This window comes from Phycodurus eques, chromosome 13 (genome assembly GCF_024500275.1).
Source record: "Phycodurus eques isolate BA_2022a chromosome 13, UOR_Pequ_1.1, whole genome shotgun sequence".
Classification (NCBI taxonomy): domain Eukaryota; kingdom Metazoa; phylum Chordata; class Actinopteri; order Syngnathiformes; family Syngnathidae; genus Phycodurus; species Phycodurus eques.
Window position 1 is genome coordinate 11,867,694 of NC_084537.1, and position 23,290 is coordinate 11,890,983.

Below are 23,290 nucleotides of genomic sequence, written 5' to 3' on the forward strand. Positions count from 1 at the left end.
CACAACACTATCGACCAACATAACAAAATGGTGAACTCATTATATAGAACACAACCTATTCCTAGAATTTCATGTGAAATCAGAGACTATTATTACTGTATGACTAAGTGAAAATACCCAAGTAGATGGCAATCTACTGAAATAGGGTTCACACCAAGATTTTTAAGATCTTATTCTGATGGTAAATATATTTTTTCCTCTTATCAGTGTGGCCCTAATTTTCTTTCGATAACTCCCTCAAGAAACAATGCAGAAGTGGTCTGAGGTCACATTGTTTTGTCAGTGGAATGGAAGATAAAGAAATCAATTCAGATGTTTTTTGCCACCCCGCCCAAAAAAAAGAGAAGAGTTCTATGAGCATGTATCAATGGGGAAAGTCTTTAATGTTATGATGTTATGTTGGTGTCTCTCCTTGCTAGGACAACAGTTGACCTGCGAAATTGAAAATGAGCACAGTGCATACAGAGAACATGTTCAACCCTTTTGCCATCATTGAACATTGATTTATTCCAGTGCTACCACGTACATTATGCATCATGAGGCAATGTACACAGAACAATAGATGGGTTACATTTCATTTTGGGGAGGGTTATTGTTCAATAGAGGTGTGTTGCTTTCTTCTCAGGGTGATAAAAGACTGGGATCTCTTATCTAATACCATCAAAATACCATAAAACAAGCCCATCAACTTCACTATAAAATGTTTGCTGTTTTCAAGAAGAGAAAATTGGCCAGCTATACAATTTTGAAATAGCGTTTGGCAGACCTTTGTATGTCATACGGTAGATATAAAAAGTCTACACACCCCTGTTCAAATGCCACGTTTCTGTGATATAAAAAAATTAGACCAAGATAAATTATTTCAAAAACCACCATTAATGTGAACTATCACCTGTAATACTCAAATGGAAAAAATACATCTCTTTGAGTGGGGGTGGGGTGGGGGGTGAACTTAGATAATGTGGTTGGTTAAGTGTGCACACCCTTTGGGATGTGGCTGTGTTGAGAATTAAATCACATTCAAACTAATGTTAAATGGGAGTCAGCACACACCTGCCAAAGGTTAAAGTGCCTCTAATTAACCCCAAATAAAGTTCAGTGGTTCTAGTAGGCTTTTCCAGACATTTTTGAAATCACGTCTTACAGCACAAGCTATGTTCCCCTGAGAGCTTCCACAGCATCAGAAGGATGTCATTATGCAAAGGTATCAATCAGGAGAACAGTACAAAAGAATTCCAAAGTCATTAAATACTCTATACCATGGAACACAGTAAAGATGGTCATGTGAGACTACTAAGAACTCGACATGCCTCCCAAATTGACAAGACGAGAGGAAAACTGGTGAGAGAGGTTGCCAAGAGGCCGACGGCAACAGTCCTCCATCTTCTTCATATGTCTCAGCTATGTGGTAGTGTGGCAAGACATGAGCCTTATCTTACAGCGAAAAGAAAACACAATTGAAATCTCCAAAACATGTGGGAAAATGTGTTCTGCTCCGAACTGTTTGGCCATACAGGTAATTGGCGCAAACACAACACTGCTCATCAACAAATGAACACCATACATACAATAAAGCATGGTGGTGGCAGCATTATACTTTAGGGCTGTTTTTATTTTTTATTTTTTTCCAGCCGGAACTGGGGCCTTTGTCAAGGTGGAGGTAATTATAAACAGTTCCAAAGCAGTCAGATTGAGCACAAAAGCTTCAGGCCTCTGCTAAAAAAGCTAAAAAAGGTGTCAGGAAAAGCCTACAAGAACATCTGAACTTAGAGTTCATCAGAAGCACTTGCGCACTAAATGGTGACAGGTGTGCTGACTTCCACTAAACATGAGTTTGAATGTGATTGGTTTGTTCTGAACACACTCACAGCCCCAGTTCTGAGGGTGTGCAGAGTTGTGCAACCGCATTATCTCAGTATGTCATTTAAAAAAATTGTTGTACAGGTTATAGGCCACAGTAATTGTGGAAAAATAATGAAATTAAGAATGACATTTTGAAAGAAATAATCTTTGTTTCATCGTTAATATTACAAAAAAGCTGGCGTTTTGACATGGGTGTGTAAACATTTTATACCCAATGTATGTAACAAAGTGAAGAGTGCAACACAACAGAACCTGGCTTGTACTTTCATCAGTAGATCAATACATTGTAAAATTGTGGAAAACAATTTATTTCAGTATATCAATTGAAAAAGTGAAACTCATATATGATATGTATTCATTACGCGCAAAGTGAAATATTCCATGATTTTTATAATTTTAGCTAATCTCAAGAAAAAACAATCCAAAAGATTTTTAATATGGAAATTAGGTAAGTATTGGCCTGTGTGTTTAATGAATCTATATAGTACATGAGTTTCAAATACTGTGAATGAAATGAGCTTCTCTAATATTCAAATGTATTGATATGCACATGTAAATGTTTAAAATGGAAAATATTCCGAAATTCCACATTTGTGTTTAGCTATTATTTTGTATTAGTTCAATTTAAAACCTGCCCTCTTCTGCCGTGCAAATTATGAATCATGTCTCAGCTCTATGTATTCTTTATTCAGTGTGATGACACCATCAGACCATCCTACCCTGTGTAACCAAATATTACACACTCACCAAGCACGACCCGAGTGTTACCCTGCTGTTGTAGTTATTTTTTTTATATTCAAGGTTTTTGCCATAGGCCATTTTGGAAGCCTCTTTGTGTGACTCATATTCCTAATGATGAAAGATGACAAACACGAGCCTAAACCTCACGACATAATAAAGAGATTGAACCATGAGACATGAACAGACAAACTAGGTCGCATCAAGCCGCCTGCCATTAGCCGTCATAAGTAATTGGATGACATTGATTGAAAAAGGAGGCCGTAATGACGGGATGGATCCTTTCGTACGGAATGGGGCAGAGGAGGGTAGCACTGTACAAGATGGGGGCTCGAGGTGGGCACAGGAAAGAGTCATGCTTCATCAACTGAACGGGGGGCAGAAAAAAAGCAAATATTCATGCTTAATTAGGTTGCACTCATAGAGGACTGAATATGTTCTTAAATTAATGGTGGGTCCAAAATGACTCACTGGACTAAACTGAGGTGGGGTACCGCCCAAACATGGCCCAAAATAAAATTCACAAAATAATAAATGATGAGCTGAAATGCCACACCGATAATTTTAATAGTAAAGTCCTTTTTTTAAGATGACCTAGCATTCAAAGGACAGCATGCTTGCCCCCAACCAACTAACTCTCTCTGCTGGCTCTTCAAATAAGTAGAATATCCAAAGTTGAACACCCTATAATTGGCACAATTTGGGGGTCAACCCCAAAAAATAAAATTTGGCCTTCAAGCCATCGTGATTTGTTTTGTCACGTGAGGATTCAGCTAGGTGAGCAGCGAAAAGATAAACATTTTTGTGATGTCATCACCTAGGTTGTTAATTTCAAAGTTGGAAACTTTCCATGGGAATTAATGTGAATGCATTATATTAAACAGAAATAAACCAGAGATGTACAACTTTGAATGTTGGCTGCGAATACAAAATGTTAATATATTTGGGGAAAATACAAGTATTTGCGCATAAGCCTGACGAAAACAAGAAAAGTGCCCCAATTTATTGAGTGCCCCAATTTATGTGATTTTTGAGTTACGAGCCGTCGCTTGGTCAATTTTAATTTTTTTGCTTTGTGTTGCGCACCAAAATGTTAAATACCAGCAAGCTAGAGATATGCCGCTACTTGAGTTAAGGGGGGAGAAAATGAAGCAATTAAGTTACTATAATTCCCTCACATGTGGGCAAGGAGAGCTACCTATTTTGCATGGATGCCTGCTGATGACCCAAAAAAAAAAGTTTATCCCCATGGAAAGTTTCTAATTTTGAATATTTCCAAAATTTCCCATCTTAACTTCCCATGGAAATTTTCCAGAAACCTTCTGGAAAGATAGTATAGTAAAGATAATTTTCCACCCCTTTGTCACCTCATAAGGGTTACATTACAATGACAACTACAGTACTTGGAAGTCAACAGAACATATTGTGTTCAACTTTGAAGGTTCTATTCTATGTGCAATAGAAAACATTACTAAAATTCCTATATTTTTTTTCACTAGAAAACTACTCATTCCAAATTTAAGTTGCATCACACCATGCCTTTTAAAGTAACTTCAATTGCAGTAAACATTTTTGAAGGATTTTAAAAACAGCAGTGTGCCACTGAGCAATATTTAAAAAAAATAAACGTTGTTTTGACTTGATAAATAAAACAACAGATGTTGGAGACTTGTCTTGTACTACCACACTAATTTCCTCTTGTTGATTTCATTCATTCCAATGGGAATCCTTTCTTACATGACTGTGTGGTAGCTAGGCAACCAGCAAGACTCCCAATACTTGACAGCGCTTGGCCGAGAAATGCAAATAGACTCATACTTGCCACTCTTAAAATATGATCTTGTTTTTTGAAATATAAAATAATAATAATTGTTTTTTTTCTCTCAATTTATACTAGGTGGATGTTTTAAACTTATCAGTGCTAAGCTCTCATTTCTTAGTTGGTGTCAATGTACTCATTTGAATTCCCAGCAAAACAGCGCAGCTTTGTTTAGAATTTTTTTCTTTAAAATTGCAGTGGGACCAATCAGTGTTCTGTACCCATCAAAGTTTCTTCAGCACTTTTATTTGCTTCCTTTCAGAACTGTTTTTTGTAATCATGGTTTTCCTTCGCCTCATAATTTTAAACAGGGACTGCATTACAGAATCACATTTACTGCAACTCTCTAGGTGCTATAAAAAGGAAATTTCAGTGGAAAAAAACAGAAAGGTGACAAAAAAAACAAACAAACAAAAAACAGTCAAATAGTGGACATGATTAAAAATCCAAATCTTCTTACTTCAGCAAGCCATCCAAGGAACAATACGTTAATCTGTCATTTTTGCACAGAACCATGCATGGGGACAGGATGTTTTTTTTTTTTTTTTGTTTTTGTTTTTTTTCTTCCTTTCTCACTTTAACCCATTTACACCAGCAGCCCTCAAGACATGCCATTATCTGGAGAGTACAGGGTGCTCTAATTAGTGGTGCTGTGGAAGGTACACTACATTTTCCCACTGTTGTGTATGGGTGTGCAGCATCAAGCCAAAAAGTGAACTCATAGTCATACAAACACACACAAAACACACGTTCGCTCGCTCTCTGAACATCCCCCCCCTACACGGTGTTAGTATAAATAGAAAAGAAAAAGGTTTTCAAAACAAGGTTGCTTAATGGAGGCAATGTTATGCATCATTTTAAGATGTTTTCTTTTGAAATTTGGAGAGGAATGTATCTGAAAAGGGAATGCAATGCTGTAGTCAGACTGTTAACATCGTAAAAAAGCTCTGAAATTAGTAATTAAATAACCCTCTACTATTTATACATTCAGGCACTGAAAAATCACGTCAATATGTAACTAAAAAAGATAGTCGCTCTCATTTTTTCTTGTTAAGAACAAGGAAGCTGAAACCTTGAAGTTGGCAATAGTGTAAATTTTTCCTACCCAGTAGTAATGCCATACCATCCCCCTTTTCTCCGCTTGTGTGCAACACTTTTCTCCTCTCCGCTTTAGTGCAGTCTCCAACACTGACTGACCTCCAGTCCGCGCGTTCAGCCTCACCGACAGCTTTTGCCCTAACCTACGGGAAAGAATCCATGACACGAGTCTTTTGAAAGGGAAATCCAAAATGTTGTCTCACCCTCCTCACCAGATACCAGCAGACGCCCTCCGACAGGTAGGCCACACTGATCCCCCCTGGTGGTTAAGGACTCTCCGGTGTGACAGCCAGCTCTCACCCCAGCGACCCTGAACTCAATTTTTAAGGGCTTTTACAAAAAAGCTAACTTGAACAGCCATACAATGGCTAAAACATAAACCATATCTCTACTTTATCTCGGTTTTTCAGTCTTTTTCTTTTGTTTCTTTTTTTGTTTTTCAGATGCATTTTTATTTTTTCTGGATTTCTTTTTTTTTTAATTTTTTTATTTTTATTTTTATTTTTTTTCCTCCCCCCCCCCCCCTGCTGGGAGTTGCTCTAATCCAGTCCTGTGCTGAAACACTCAGTCACAGGGGGATAGAAATTGGTTTTTGGATCTCATTGGTGTTAAGAGGGTAGAGAGGGGTTTGGGGGTAGAGCGAGGTCAAGATATGGGCTCATCATCAGTCCAGTGATGGACTCTTTGAGAAGCAGAAGAATGAAGTGATGAGATGGATTTTGGAAAGGTGCGTCTTGGAGGTTATCCACTGTCGGAGGAGGTGTGTGGTGCAGTGGACGGCGAGCGCCGCCTGCGGGTAGTGGACGTCCAGGATCGCTCGGAGCGTTCGGAGCGCTCCGAGGCTAGCGACGCGGGCCGGAAGCGGTGAACAAAGCCGTCCAGGAAGTCCTGCTGCTGCTGGGTTATGGCTTGGGAGATGAGGCAGGGCAGCGCCTGCAGGCTGCCCGTCACCGAGTCCAGCTTGTCCTCCAGTGTGCCGATTCGCTTGTCCAGCTCCTCACTGCGCTCCTGGAGTTCTGACACCAGGTCATACATCACATTCTGGGTCTAGGTGGAGACAGACAGGAAAACAATATCGGATAATTGCTCTTTATCTGAATGCCTGTGAATATTTTCATTCATCTAGGTCACTGTAATCTCAGGGCATTGAATCGATCGCAACCAGACTGTTCAGGTTGTCTTAGAAGATGTCAAAACACAGACAGGCTAACTTTTCAGGTCAAGACTCAGCTGTCTACGTGCACCTCGAAAGAAACAGCACTTTTTGAGGACAAATTGTTCATAACAGAAAAAGACAGATTGTTTGAAAGAGGAGTGAAGGAATCCATCTATGACAAGGTTGAGAAACCATCTCTGATCAATGCTGTCCTTTCACCCCTCCCTAAGGGATTCAATAATTTAGCCTCTAACAAACATGACAACGGCACTTTTGGCTTTCAGCTGCCTTCATGACAATTATTACAACTGAATTAAATACTAACAACTCCAACATTGGCTGGCAGAGGCCTCACTCCACTGTCTCTTACAGACCGTCGCTTTGCATCCCAAAAGAGTGACGCCATCCTTGGTTGGGGCGTGCCTCAACATTAAGGCCGTTACACGTCAGGCTGTTTAAATCGATGTTGGATGCAACACAACTACTCAACCCGATGGCAGACGACCACGTGCCTTCTCCTTAAGCGTGAGAAGTAATACCGCGCCATGCCATTGGTAGTCCATCCACCATCCATTTTCTTTACCGCTTATACTCACTAGGGTCACGGGCTGCTAGAGTCTATCAGTTTTCCTCATTCGAAAAAAATGTAACCCTAAACTCCATGGCCGTGGAATATCAAAAGTGTACTAAACAAAACATATCGACTTCATTTTCACTCTCGCTAGCATAGACTCAACCAAAAACTGCCCGACAACGGCTAGATGATGGCAGACTCGTGCTGACGACGCTGAACTAAGCTGACCCACTGGCTTGGTGGTCTCTACCTTTAGAAATTAAATACTTGGATCCCATACCAGCTCCTCAGACTAGAATTGTCTGATCAAGTCCTTGAGCATTAACTGATGAAGCCTCCTCGGATGAGAGGTGAAACCTCTCACAAAACCTTAACAGTCCAGTTGTGATTGATCTTCATCGGAATTGACCTTTTCAACATGACGTCATGCATGCTTCCAGGTGGCAAAATCTCAAGCAATCTCGGATGGCACCACCAGTAAACAACCCCCTTGCATGTCATTTGATCAAGGCAGAGCGATTAATACAACAGGGGAAACCGCTTCATCTCACAATGCTGATTTTAGCTTTCTTCTCTGCCAAGGTAGTTTGAAGAGAATAAGATGTTACGTGAGTTAAATTGTTTCAACGTTAAATGGAACGCCAGCCGTAATTTACATTTCAACAGGTAAGGTATTCAAAAATAGATGTAGTGGAAATCCGGACATAGTGAACATGATCAGTGAAGTACAGGCTAATCAATTAAAATTTCTGTTGCACAAATTAGTGGCCCAAATGTGCTCTTTTGATGTTGAAATTGTTAGCGTGCTGACGTGAGCTAGCAGGTTACCCATTATGTTTTGCTAATTGCTTTGCTAAATTACTCAAAAGACAACCCAACCAAACAGTGCATTTATTCCTGTGAGAAAATGTCTTCCAAAAACCCATTGATGGATGCTTGTTTCCCAGTATGTCCCTTCAGAATTAGTTACTACGCCTCGATGCAGTCTTGCGGTTTACTCTGCACAATTACAAAATCCGCTCGATTTGTGCTCCTCACCGGTGGATTAATTTAGATTTTGGTGGGCGTGGGGGGGTTGAAAAATACCTAAACATTTTCTAGGCTAACTGGCAGCGCAATCAAAAACGTTTTTGTCATAGTGTTCAGTTGAAGTCAGTAGCAGTCATTTACTTTCTGACACCTGGAAGTACCCTGGGGCCTAATATTTACAAACAGTTTGAAGAACTGTATACATTTAAATAAATGCCTTGTCCTTAGACCATAGGTTAGCACTGCAAGAAGCTTGTGAGCCCAAACGTGAGCTTAGGTTTTTGTGTGCGGGGATGTTTTTCCTAGTCTCAAGGCGCAGGTCAGTTGCTAATTTGGACACTAGTATGTATCTAGTAAATCTGGAATTGTCTGAGTGGAAAGAGGGAAACAAGTAAAGCACAAGAAATAAAACAAATAATTTTATACCCTGAAGTTTAGATGCAACAAAGTAATGTAAATCTGATTCAGGCCTAATGGCGGAACAATGAACACGAAGACATGAATGCTCCAATCCCAGTTTGTCAAATTCAAATAACAGTAGCGGCTAAGGGTTCTTAAATAATAATTTGCCATAAATTAGGAGTGTAGATTAAAGTTTTTTATTCTAAATGTGACTCTGCAAGAGAAGAAGGAAATGTTAGCAGGGAGATTGAGAGAAGAGAAGAGCAGCGCGGTTTCAGCAAGTCAGCAAAGATTTTATCTATCTGCCAATTTAACAACCGCCTTCTCCATTTATAGCCAGAGATGCTCTTTAATGTCTCAAGTATTAACTTCATGCTGCTCATTTACGCAATGAGAGACTTTTTTACAGTCAACGTGGGATCTGCCAATGCCAGTGCTTCCTTCGACATATGGTAGCAGTATACATTAAAAAACCATATACTATATAGGGATTTGGACGGTACTCGACTATAGTTCGGTACACTCTTCACGGGACAATACACCCTGATGGACTGCGTTTTTTTTTTTTTGGTACGACAGTCGAGTGACTTGAATAGGTAACAGCAAAGCTGTGTCCGAAATTGTTCACTCACTCCCTACTCCCTACTCCTCATGTAGGGTTGCATTATATGATGGACTATATAGTGAGCTCATTCATAACATCTTTCGGACAATACACGGTGCTCTGCTAATGACGCCACAGCTGTTGCACATCAACAACGTACGTTGACGCGGGGGGTTCGTTGAGTGACTATCGGTTGTTCACTACTTTTTACAATGCTTTGTGGGAAATTTTGAGTGCACTACATAGGCCACTGAATTTGATCACTAAGCATTCGGTCACCACTACAAAATGCCGTAACCACTTTATAGTGGTTTAGGTTAGGGTTATAGTGCACTGTATAGTGGTTACGCCATTCTGACATACTTGCCAAATACAGAGGATTCTGATTCTGATTTCGGACAGACCAACTGTCTATTAAGAATGCTGTTGAACACACAAAACACAAGACAATATCCCGGGCAATAGGACCATTTATTGTTAAAGATTTTTCTCCCTTTTTTGTGGTCAAACGTGTGCTTTGGTCACTTAATGACGTGCACGTTTCAGGAATGTTTAAATTCCCAAACAGTTTAATTAGGAAATGAGTCAATTGGTCATGCTTGCAAAGTGGAGTGCAGGCTTGACCAGTCGATCCGTGCTTAATCCAACTGTTACACAAGTAGTGTTTCATTTTTTTTATTTTTTAAATTTGTTATATATATATATTTAGACTTCTGTATTGTCAAATGAATACAATTAATCGAGGAATAATAAACAGTTTACCATTCGAAAGAGTTGTGTTTAGGGTTAACTTGAAATACGTTATATTATTCAGTACACTACTAAATGCAGTTTTGCTGACAAGCAAATAAACAGATAAAAAAAAGCATATGTACTAAAATATTATCATTATTTCAGTACATAGGCTTTTTTCTTCTCGTCTTACTCACAAATGTACTTAGTCAGTGTGTGTGTGTGTGCCATGACTTATTCCATTGAATGAATGGCAACAAGTGGATATGTAGGTTAACTTTACCTTCTGCCGTCCAGTTAAAGAGCATTTAATTGATCTGCGTGTTGCATGTCACTATACTTCGCTGGCATAGATAGATGAACAAAGATACTGTAGATTCTTCTTCCTTTCCTTTCGTCTTGTCCCGTTACAGGTCGCCACAGCGTGTCATCCTTACCTATGTAAGCATATCTCTTGCATCCTGCTCTCTAACACCAACTGCCCTCATGTCTTCCCTCACTAAATAAATAATAATTTTCAGACCAATTCTGTTAAATTGGATAATATCCCGAGGCACATCAGTGGTTGGGAATCACCGGCTTATGTTGGTTTTACTGGCGGGCCGGTCCCCCTATGTACGTAGGTATTCACTTTTTTGAAATGATAAAACAAAAAATTATTGCAATTTTGACCCTCAATTTGAGAATTGCTGCATTAGAGCATACCTGTATTTTATGACAGCTAGATATTGGAGGGTGGCTCAAAAAGAGATACTGAACTGCCAGCACAGTGCACACAGATGGAATGTGATGGAGGAGCAGAGGAGGGGCACGTAAACACACATTAAAGGAGGTGGCCTTGTGACCTTTTAAAACACACACTGTAGTGGAAATGCCAGCCACATCAAATGATGCTGCAGGAAGGCACCTCCCTTTGAACCGTGTCTCTGGTCTGCTCTGTTTTGCCGCCTCGCCTCATGTCTGCGGCAGGACGGAGGCTGCCGAAGCATGATGTGGTTCCTCTATAACCCCTCCATCTGCCTTCCAGGATCAAGATGCCTTATCTTTGTTCTTTAAGGCTGCGATCTTGCCTTGCAGCTTGGAATGTCCTCTGTCAGTTCAAATATTGTTTCCAGTGACTGTTAGGCTGGATCTAAGTGCCCAACTCCAATTTAATGCCTATATCAGATCTCAATATGTGCACTTGTAAAGGAATACTGTCACAAGCACACCTGCTACTTAAAGAACCTATAAAGTGAATTCAGAAATGTGTTTGTTGTAAATACATTATACATGTTTGAAGATAGTTTCTTAAAATGTGAAAAGAGTGAGAACTATTTAGTGCTCAATTGTGGAGATAAAGCGTCAAACTCTTTTTGATCATTTTAGTTTTTTTTTGGGACATGGCTAAAACGGCGCTCAGTAACACACTTCGGCGTCTGGCCTGAGTCCCCGTTCTCCACTAAATAAGAAGGTGCGTGCCTTCTTTCGCATCAGTGGTTATCCAGCACAATTGCGGTTTACTTTCTTATTAATAGTAGGCCCAAGCCTGCTAGCTCCCGAGCTAACTGGGGGCTAGTGCCTCTCAACGCTGCGTGGAAAGCCTCGTGAAGAACCGGTGGGATACATTCCAGTCACTGGAGGCCTTGAGCAGATATATTTTCACAGCTCAAACATGTAGGCATAAGAAAGATGCTAGATGAAATAGCATCTATTTTTTAGCAAGGCGTGGTTTCACGCATTCAGCAGACAGGCCCCAAGCATTTCAGAGCTTGATTTTTCACGATTTTGAAGCGTCTTTTTATATACCGTAATTTCTCGTGTATAATTAACGGAGACAAATTCCTTGTGTGTTATTTGGACATACTTGGCAAATAAAGATGATTCTGATACATAGGTATAGTAAAAAATGAAAAAAGAATGTATGCCGCCACCTAGAGGTTATGAAAAAGGTGTAAACTACACAATTGTGCTCATAAAATTACATATCCAGGCAGAATTTGTGAAATATATATATATATATATATATATATATTTAAATTCCAATTATTTTTTTTAATACGAATGATGACTGCACAACAACCATCATTAATTTCTTTATGGTTATGTTTTGTTTAATTATAATGCTTTTCTGAAATGCTTGACAGTTTAATTTGAATCCCATTAAAATAAAATTAAATGTGTTTCGCCTGGTCCTTCATGTTTTCTTCAAAGAATTGTACACATCTTACAAATTCTGCCTGGATAATCAAACATGAGCACAACTGTGTGTTTTGTCCTTTACTAAATAAAAGAAGGGGTGTGAATTTCAAAATAAGAGCAAGTAAATAATAATAAACAAGTATTATTGTGTTCAAATAAGGTGCTTAGCTTCAGAATAATTATTTGAAAAAACTATCAAAATACAGATAATACTTCATGTTTTAATCGTATGGGTAGAAGCAAAATCATGCATTGTACAAAATGCATTATACATAGGTTGAAGGGTTTTCCAGAATTATGAGCTCAATTTTGGGGGTGCGTATTATACATGGGTGTGCATTATCCGTCCATCCATTTTCTGAGCCGCTTCTCCTCACTAGGGTCGCGGGCGTGCTGGAGCCTATCCCAGCTGTCATCGGGCAGGAGGCGGGGTACACCCTGAACTGGTTGCCAGCCAATCGCAGGGCACATAGAAACAAACAACCATTCGCACTCACAGTCATGCCTATGGGCAATTTACAGTCACCAATTAATGCATGTTTTTGGGATGTGGGAGGAAACGAGTGCCCGGAGAAAACCCACACAGGCACGGGAAGAACATGCAAACTCCACACAGGCGGGGCCGGGGATTGAACCCAGGTCCTCAGAACTGTGAGGCTGACGCTCTAACCAGTCGGCCACCATGCCGCCAGGGTGTGCATCATACACGAGAAATTACAGTATGTCCTGATTTTTTTATTCATTCAAATTCAGCAAGGTTGATAAAAAGTCTTGTGGTTTGTCCCATTCAGAAAACATTTAGCTTCACTTTTACAGGGATTTCACAACGAGGTGATGTAGCATTTGGTATTCATTCTGTTCAAGCTTAAGTCTGACTATAATTACTTTTTCTGGCCAGCTTTTCAGTCACTGTTCATGCAATCATTACTGTCATAAATCCATCTGCAACTCGACACGATATCCTTTGTTAATTTAAACCTTTTTGTTTTAGGGACTTATGCTGAATAGAAAGAACAATAACTATTTAGCCAAAGTGTCTCGATGCGCTCATCTACTTCCCTACTACTATTATTTTACACTTAGTCATACAGTAATAATTGTCTCAAATTTCACATTAAATTATAGTAAGAGACTCTTTGGAAGACTAAGCATAGAGTCTGAAATGTCAAAGCACTCTATGTAATGTACAAATAGGTGTGAAAAAGATTAAATCAATGAAACTTGCCTTCGCCAGGTCCACCAATGTGTTGGCCTGATCATTGAGCTTCCTCTGCTCCATCTTCACACTGCGGAGTCTGGGTGGAGACATCGGGAGGTGGAGATGGGGAGGGGAGGGTTGAGGCGAGGGAGCGAAAGAGGAGACAAACGAGATCGGGGAGGAAGCCAAAAAGAGAGGAAGGTTGCAGGTTGTTTGGGGTTATGAAAAGGGCCAATAGAAAATAAAAGAGGAGGAGGAGGAACAACACATTTTGTTATCAGGAGTGTTCTTTCACTTATGACACTCAATGGAAATTAACAATTTCACTGCGCATGCATCATAATTACAGGCTTAAAACTGATTAATCATACATACATATATAATAAATAAATATATATGTATAGAAATTCAAGCATTTCCTGGTCTTTATCAATTCAATACCAAACCAATACATGCAAAATGACGGAAGCATATTACATTTGTGTCTCATGTTCACGGCTTCTTTTTAAAAACAATTTTTTTCGCGTTAAAAGAAGATGTAGCATTTGCTTGTGTCAGGGAAAAGAGAGAGGCACACTAAGGTTGAGTACATTACTATCATTGTTGTTTTACTCTAATAGCTGCAGGAAGTGTGAGCTAAACTTGCCAACTAAGCATCAGATAACTCATGCAGCTACTGTGGCTAATGTAATGAATTCAAGAAAGTGCGACCACTTCGCTCAGTGGCAAATGAGAACATAATCCTATTGTGAAATGAAAATTACATTTGAGCTAATATGGACACACAAATCAACACAATGTTTAACACGGGGCATGTTATTGTTAACATTTAATGCGTTGCGTTAGAACATATAGTTAACGTACAGCTTTTATTCGTGTTATTATCGTTGGATGTATTTGTCAGCAAGAATGCAATATGCTTCCATTCTAGAGCACCCTTCAAATCTGTTTGAAATCAAAACATTCTCATCAGTTATCACCCAAAAATAAGACGATGGCATGCCCATTCTCACTGCTACACCCAATCCAGTGCCAGGAATTAAAAAAAACAAAACAACAACAACATTTTGTTCTGCAAGCGTGCAGTGACTGTGAGTGGTGTGCACACAATGAAATGTGTGTCTTTGTAAATGATGTGTTTTTATGTGGATGCCACAAATGGGGCCTGAAATGAGATGTCAAATGTCATTGCTTTGCCTCCATACTGTACATACACTACTTTTGCTGTGATACACAAGTTGTTGTCTTTGAAGAAGTACCTGACAACACTGTTACCGCTGATTTGAATAATGTGTCATTGTTGGCAGTGGTGCTATTTGGCCATCACCTGGATGTGTGAGGGGAGGAATTTCCCTGTTCAGCAAGTTATGAGACAAGATGTCATTCAGTGGCTTTTATTCATGTGCAAATCGCTTCACGGGAGCTGTGTGTGACTGCTCAAAATGTCTTGAATGTGTTTCTGCTTTTACACTATGTAGACAAAATTATGGTGACACCTGGCCAATACATTGGCAGGAAGTGAAAATATGGAGATGGACTTTCAGCAAGAGTGTGTCTGTGTGGATTTTTGCCCAGTCTAAAAATTTACGAGCTCAGCAGTCACTAGGGGTTGAACCGATTAATCGACTAGTCAACTTTACTACTGATTTTACATTGACTTTTAAAGCTTGAAATTGACGAATCGCTAATCATTTGTTTTTGGCATCTCTTGGCCAACTTACAAAATATGCAAGTCTATCCTCAAACAAAATAAAAACACAAGTGGAATAGAAACAGTCAAACAGAGGAATTCATATTGTTTTTTTTTAGCCAGGCTACAATGTCCTGTCTTACAACACGTTACATTAAGGAGCACAAGATGAGACCGGCTCCTTGAAGAGAAAAACATGCTCAATACTCTCACTAATTACATTCAGTATGATGGTGAGTTTCTTTCAGAGAAACCGCATCTTAAGCACAAAAAAAGGTTACTGTGGTACTGTACTGAAAAAATTTCAATGACCTCATTGACATTCATCACATTATAGTCGACTACAAAACATTTGTAATCATTCAATACCTAGGTCCCAAAGGTTAGTGGTAACATTTGGATTTGGCGCTTTAAAATGCAGCCAGGAAAAATGTACACATTTTGACATCTTCATATTCAAATAAGATGTTACGTTTGTAGGAGGTGTGAGAACATACTCCATTTTTTTTAGGGATGCGGAGCTTAGAAAAGCCCAAAATGAATCCTACACCAGCCAAATTAAATTGTGAGTCAAAGTGAATCCTGATTACTGTATATTTGTATGTCTTTTTTGTGTGTGGACTTTTTATAAAAAAAAAAAAAAAAAAAAATCAAATTGCTTGTTGTCTTTCTGTACTAGTACCAATGTCATTGACAGCGTTGGAAGAAAAAAATATATTAACCGTAAAACAACAGCAACCAATTCAATGTCATTAGAACTACAGCAAATGCGTGTTGCTGTGTTTGTTTGTGTGTGTTGACAAATCAGTGGGCGTGCACAATGATTCTGTTGATGCAGGTTAATATAGCCTCCAGAGCAGCTATATTAATCATGGGCAAACATAGTACAAGATGTTGGAGATGAAAATGAACCGCTGGCCAACAAAGCTCAAGCTCATTCTCTGGAAGATGCTTTTTTTTTTTTTTTCTGTCTTTCACACTCTCTCCCCAGGCAAGCCTCCACGATCGACTCCGGTGGCAAAACGTGGACGCTCATTTTTGTTTCATTCGATTCAAGAGACCATGGCGGCGAGAGAGAGAGAAGCAACACCGACTTGAGAGAAAACCAAAAACAATTCCGGTGTATTTATTTATTTATTTTTTTATTTTATTTAAAATTGTTTTTTTTTTTTTTTTATTCGTTCTTATTTTGGCAGCACACACTCTGTTCATGCATGTCAAAGGCAGACATGGAGGAGAGAGGAGGATGTTGAGGAGACAGAAGGAGGATACATAGAAGACTCAACTTACTTCTGAGCTCTGCGGTGATAGAGCAAAACAAAGACAGAACACAGTACAGTTTTAACCCCACGACATTCACCAAACGACTGATACCTTCACACTTCTCACTATAAGCACAAGGTCAAAGGGGGGTTGGTGGGAAAAGGGACCAGAGGAAGGGGGGTACGGGGGCGACCATTTCACTAGATTGTAGTGTGTCTGTGTGTGTGTGTGTGTGTGTATGCACCTGAAAAATCACAGGAATTGGGTAATGTAGTGGAGCTATTTATAATTCATTTTAAATAGTTTCTACCACAAAGATTGGGTATTGTACGGATTTCAACATTTTTTGGTGGTACACTGAGTGAGTCTCATTTGGTGGCTGCTGGCGAATAATAATATTTCATGATATGAACACGGGACTTACTGGTGAATGGCTTGGAGAAACTTGCGTTGGTGTTTCCGCACCTTGGCGTGATCAATCTTCTTGACCAACTTGGTGTGTTTGTAGATGAGCCATGTTTCCCTGAGTACATTGGCAGCTGTGTTCTTCACCTGTGAAATGAGGAAACACACTGTGACGCTACACACTGTCTGACGGATATGAAATGTTGTTTGTGGTTCGATTAAAAAAAAAAAAAAAGCAGTATAAATGGCGCCTCAAAACGTTTCCCGATAACGCAGTGTTTCCGTGGCAGCAAATTGCTTTAAGTGCTTTTTTTTTTTGCATGGGTCAAACGCCTGCTGTGTGGATGTCATTCGCCAACTGTATTTTATTTTTGTAATTGTCCAGTTCCAGATGTATAACTACTTTTATAATAGCCGCTGGTTGATCACTTACTCGTTTGCAGAGTTGTGTATCCATCATGAAGTTGTGGACATGCTTCTCTGCCTTGGTCAGCTCCAGCTTCCTGGCCACCACTGCAACCACAAGTGCAGTGCAGCCAGCTCCCTGTTCCACAAAGATACGGTCAGACTGACAACATATGGTGGGACATGTCTTTGAGGAATTTATTAACCTCACCACGCCCATAAGCAATCGTAATCAAACATTATGACACAAGAAACAACTGCCCTTAGAGGCGGCTTGTAAAATCCCCATCAAAACGATAACAAATGACTAAGTAGGAGATCTGAAGCTAACTTTGTGGCAAATCACATCGTGGAACTGCACAACAATGCATGTAGTGGTGCTATATGGGATATACAACAATAGTCAGCAGTTTGGAGACTACATAATAGGAAATCAAAAATAAAAACTCACCAGCCACAAAATTAGGCACACCTGAATAGCCTAATGACATCATATAAAAGAACTGTATAAAAAAGTAATAGAATTATGAGAAAAATCTTATAATTTCATCGAAAAAGTAATAGCATTTGATTTGATTGGAATTTATTTGGGCAGCATTATGATCATCCACCGAATTGCAAGGATACCCAAATATAAAGTAATTCCATGAAGCTGGCCGAAACACTTAGGGCTGAAGCTAAAAGCTTATAGATTACCTGGGAAATCAATTTTGTAATTTTCCAAATATCAAGTTTCAGTTTAAGTTTCAGAAACAATGAAATAGTAAATGTTTTGTTACATTAGTATGAAAGGATTTCGTTTGTGATGGTGCACATTTTTGTGTCTTTAGTTGGGTATGTGTTTGTGTGGTCCATTGAACCAGAAATGTTAATCATGTTACTATTAATATAGGGTAGATTTCTAGAAAAGGGCAGCGACCACAACTCTTAGACTGTTTTATTTCGATTCATGTGGCAGTACTGTCATTGTATTATATTAAAATCGTAGCATTAAATTGTTTTTTCTAAACACAAAATACGACTTTTTTTCATTGCAACATTACAGCATTTTTCATGTAATTTTATGACTTTATGCTCATAGTTTTACTACTTTTTTTCCTCGAAGAAAAACAACTATTTTTCTAACAATATTTATTTTCTCGTAATATTTTGTCAATTTGTATAGCACTTTAAGACCAAGCAACCTTTTCTGACATCATAACTCTTTTCTTGGAAAAATGTCTCTTCTAATTTTCCTCCTCTATGTGAGTGGGACTGTAGTCGTGTTTCATACAACCGATTGCGAAGGTTTACATAATATTGTGACCTGTGAGCATAAAGTACAGTATATGGCATTTCTGTTCTTGTATTTAATCATTGTGGGAATGTACCATTCACTGTAATTAAATAAATGCAGACACTTTCAAGACACTTTAGTGAAAACAAACAGAACAGGTCTACAGTAGCTAATGTTTCAGTAAAGTACATATGACATCAAGCTGTATTGCTTTTTGGAGTAATTCATTCAGTTAAGCCTGTAGAAAGTACAACCTGTGCTTATTTAATGAGAAAATAATGAATGTATAAGCAGCCTTTGAAAAAGGGAACCTACCATAATCCCTGTAAGCAGACACACGCCTTTCCCACAGTACGTGTGTGGTACCATGTCCCCGTAGCCAATGGAGAGGAAGGTAATTGAGATGAGCCACATAGCTCCCAGAAAGTTACTGGTCACTTCCTGTTTGTCATGATACCTGAGGTAAGAAAGATGAGCAGAGGTGGAAGACACGCAGTGAGTAAGACTGGACACAGTTTGTGGAAGGTGAGCATGCTGAATAAAGGTGCTTAGGAGATGGTTGGTGTGGAAATCGCGGAGGTGTCATGGTATTCTATGAAACCCTACAATCCAAAAATGCACAAAAAGGTTGATGGAGAAACATGTTCAAAAGTAGAAATGCACCAATCTGATCCCGTTACCAGTTATAGGAAGCCTACTCGTACAAATTCTCAGATACTGTACGTACCGATGCTACATAATAGCTTCCAGGTAGGAGCCGTGCCAGCCGTGTGTGTGTGTTTTCAGTATTATAAAATTGATTGATAAGGGAATTAAAGTTTGCATTGGAATGCTTTAGTTAGCACACTAAATGATCACAGCAATGATTCATTTTGTTTTGTAATATGGGATTTATTCGGTTCGTGTTGTTACATTAAAAAGTGGTATATTTGAGTGAAACATATGATATGTTCAGTAAAAGCTTTTGTTTAGTTTAGCAATATTTGATTAAAATAAAACATCATCACATTTGCAAAATTTAATGGCATTGCCAGGTATCGGTGCTCGATATCAGCGAGTACTCAAAAGTAGTTGTACTCGTACACTGTCTGAAAAAAGTGGTATCGGTGCATCCCTATTTAAAAGTAGGGAAATTTAACGTGACATGTACTCAGTCACATGATGTGATGAAATGGGAGAAAACAAAAGCACCAAACGTATTTCAAGTTCAGCGACTGTTGGTGAGATGAATGAAACCAGGGAGCATTCAGAAACAGGCCAAATGACTGATTATTGCTGTTGAAATGTACAACGTAAAAGAATCAATGAGATGACAAGCGACACAGAATATTGCTATAAAATGAGGAACACCGCAGGTCAAACTGGAATTGAACATGACAACCAAACATTAATGTAATGTCAGTTGATCCCCAAAATAAATGCACTTCTGCATTCAATTAGACAGCTGCCATATTCACACGTTTCCTGTAAATCTACCACCATGGGGTTTATGCTGCCCCCAGCAAGGTTTGAAAATGGAATTTCCATTTTCACTCCTAATTATGTTGCCTGCTGAAAATAGGTGACAGCCATGCTTGAATTGACAGTCCAAAGGCCCACTGTGAAGATGCAAAGATATTTTAGAAAAAGACACACTGTACAAAGCTGCATTGATGATGACATTCCCATACCTTTTACTGAGGCAAATCTGCCTCATCCGCCCACCCCCATTCAACTCGGCTGATCATTCCCAATGGGCTGTCTAGGAGGAGATCAGATATGATTCAATTTGGGATAGAAAATTAAATATTTATTAAACACTTTGGGACAACGGCTACCTAACATCCTCCTGACAAGACAATGTATGTCAATCTAATTTCATGGGATTTGCCTGAAGATGTTCTAAAATGAATTCAGCCCAGACTGATATAAATTGCAAATTCAAACTCCAGCAGTGACCCAGCACGTGCACTCAAAATGGTCCAAATAATTAGCCCCAGCCCCCACTCTCTTAATTAGCTTACAACACAAGCACTGACTGGAATACAACCTATAAAAATCTATTCAACGTCAAAATGTTGGGTTTGTTTTTTTTCTCCTCCCAGGCAGCACATTGCAATCAGGTAACAAGTCAAACCATCTGTTCGCCAGTTCTTAAAATGTCCACTCGCCCTGTTTCCTTTCATGCTCCAAAATGAAAGAGGAGCACTTTTGTTCTTCTCAGAATGACAAAAAAGTGCAGTCCGTGGGATTCAGGCTTCATTGATGACATGCAGAGAAGCAGTCTTTTCAATACCATGCAGGAGTAAAAAAAAAAAGATGTTTGTATCATGCATGCTTCAGAGGCAGTATATTGAGAGCAGGTGGGGAAAGCCGGTGTCCGTTTGGAGAGAGGACCTCTGAGAAATATTGCAGTACTACCACTTGGAAGCAGGAAGTGTGTCTTCTCAGATGGATCATTTGTAAAAAGTGGCACAGTACCGGATGTGCTCACTGAGTATGACACCATTGTCTCTTTTACCTGCATCTCAACATTTCACCAGCTGCCCTTTGATAGCTGACAGGGGGCTTAACTTGATCACTAGTATATTCATTACATTCTTACATTCAACTTACTCTAACACAGCAGCGAAAATCATCGACAGTGGAACCTCTAACGTCGAATATAAGGTCGAAGTTTGCACATTTAAGCCATGAGTCCAACCAACCAGTCCAACCAGGGTCATGAATAGCGTTGGGCATCGTTTGAATTTGAGCGATTCCGGTTCTGATTCCGGTTCCTAAATTCGATTCCGGTTGCAAACGATTCTCGATTCCGATTCTTTTAGGGGGCTGGGTCAAAAAAGTTTGCATGGTTTAAATAAAGGGTGTCCAAATTATGAACATCCATTTTCTTAGCAGCCCGCAGCATAGACTAAAATTAACATTTGACTCGAGGTTCTTTATGACCATATCAATATCAAACCTTTATGAACTAAAATGCAATATGTGTAGAACTAACCCAATTGACTTAATATTCATTAATTAATGTTTCAGCTAAAAGTTAAGTATTGCATTGTTAAAATAGTTATTTTAACTGTTTTAACTATTTTATTTTAATGTTTCACTCACCCAGTTGACTGAGAGTTGACTTCACTGAGAGCTGATGCCCCTGTATTCTGTTTCATCACGTCAAATGGTTTACATGTGCAAATTTTAACTTGACTTCTTGGAACTCAGCATTTCGGCATGAAAAGTAACTTCACACGGCACTGGTGATTCATCCATCCATCCACCCATTTTCTACCACTTATCCGAGGTCGGGTCGCGGGGGCAGTAGCTTTAGCAGGGATGCCCAGACTTCCCTCTCCCCAGCCACTTCATCCAACCCTTCCAGGGGGATACCGAGGCATTCCCAGACCACCCGAAAGACGTAGTCTCTCCAGCGTGTCCTGGGGCGTCCCTGTGGTCCCCTCCCTGTGGGACGTGCCCGGAACACCTCACCAGGGAGGCATCCGAATCAGATGCCCCAGCCACCTCATTTGGCTCCTGTCAACGCGGAGGAGCAGCGGCTCTACTCTGAGATCCTCCCGGATGACCGAGCTTCTCACCCTATCTCTAAGGAAGAGCGGAGGAAACTCATTTTGCCCGCTTATATCCGGGATCTTGTGACCATAGGTGAGGGTAGGAACATAGATCGACAGGTAAATTGAGTGCTTTGCCTTTCGGCTTAGCTCCTTCTTTACCACAATGGATCGAGACAAAGTCTGCATCACTGCAGAAGCTGCACTGATCCGCCTGTCGATCTCCCATTCCATTCTTCCCTCACTCGTGAACAAGACCCCAAGATACTTGAACTCCTCCACTTGGGGCAGGATCTCATCCCCGACCTGGAGAGGGCACGCCACCCTTTTCCGACTGAGGACCATGGTCTCAGATTTGGAGGTGCTGATTCTCATCACAGCCGCTTCACACTCGGGTGCGAACTGCTCCAGTGAGAGTTGGAGATCACGGCTTGATGGCGCACAACAGAACCACATCATCTGCAAAAAGCAGAGATGCAATACTGAGGCCACCAAACCGGACACCCTCGACGCCTCGGCTGCGCCTTGAAATTCTGTCCATAAACATTATGAACAGAATAGGTGACAAAGGGCAGCCTTGGCGGAGCCCGACCCTTACCAGAAACGAGTCCGACTTACTGCCGGATAGACGAATCAAACTCTGACTTCGGTCGTACATGGACCGAACAGCCCGTATCAGCCCATACTCCCGAAGCACCCACCACAAGACTCCCCAAGGGACACAGTCAAACGCCTTCTCCAAGTCCACAAAACACATGTAGATTGGTTGGGCGAACTCCCATGCACCCTCGAGGACATTGCCGAGGGTGTAGCGCTTGTCCACTGTTCCCAGCAGACCCTCACAATACGTTTGGGCCTGCCATGTTGGACCGGCATCTTCGCCCACCATCGGCGCCAACTCACCACCAGGTGGTGATCAGTTGACAGCTCCGCCCCTCTCTTCACCCGAGTGTCCAAGACATGCGACCACAAGTCAGATGACATGACCACACAGTCGATCATCGAACTGCGACCTAGGGTGTCCTGGTGCCAAGTGCACGTGGGACAGCCTTATGGTTGAACATGGTGTTCGCTATGGACAATCCGTGATGAGCACAGAAGTCCAATAACAGAACACCGCTCGGGTTCTGATCGGCGGGGCCGTTCTTCCCAATCATGCCCTTCCAGGTCTCACTGTCATTGCCCACGTGAGCATTGAAGTCCCCCAGCAGAACGATGGAGTCCCCAGCGGGAGCGCTCTCCCGCGCCCCCTCTAAGGACTCCAAAAAGGGTCGGTACTCTGAACTGCTGTTTGGTGCATAGGCACAATCAACAG

General features: G+C 40.3%; 1 protein-coding gene across 1 annotated transcript in view; it reads right to left on the minus strand.

The window, feature by feature from the left end:
* Positions 1-412: 412 nt before the first annotated feature.
* Positions 413-23,290, minus strand: part of kcnn1a (potassium intermediate/small conductance calcium-activated channel, subfamily N, member 1a) — a 71,753-nt gene continuing 48,875 nt past the window's right edge. Inside the window, exons 5-9 of the mRNA XM_061695047.1 lie at positions 18,749-18,890; positions 17,186-17,296; positions 16,772-16,899; positions 13,422-13,491; positions 413-6,565 (exon numbers count right to left, since the gene is read on the minus strand). Of these exons, the coding sequence (XP_061551031.1) occupies positions 6,260-6,565; positions 13,422-13,491; positions 16,772-16,899; positions 17,186-17,296; positions 18,749-18,890 (757 nt within the window). The 3' untranslated portion in view covers positions 413-6,259. The remainder of the gene's footprint in view (positions 6,566-13,421; positions 13,492-16,771; positions 16,900-17,185; positions 17,297-18,748; positions 18,891-23,290) is intronic.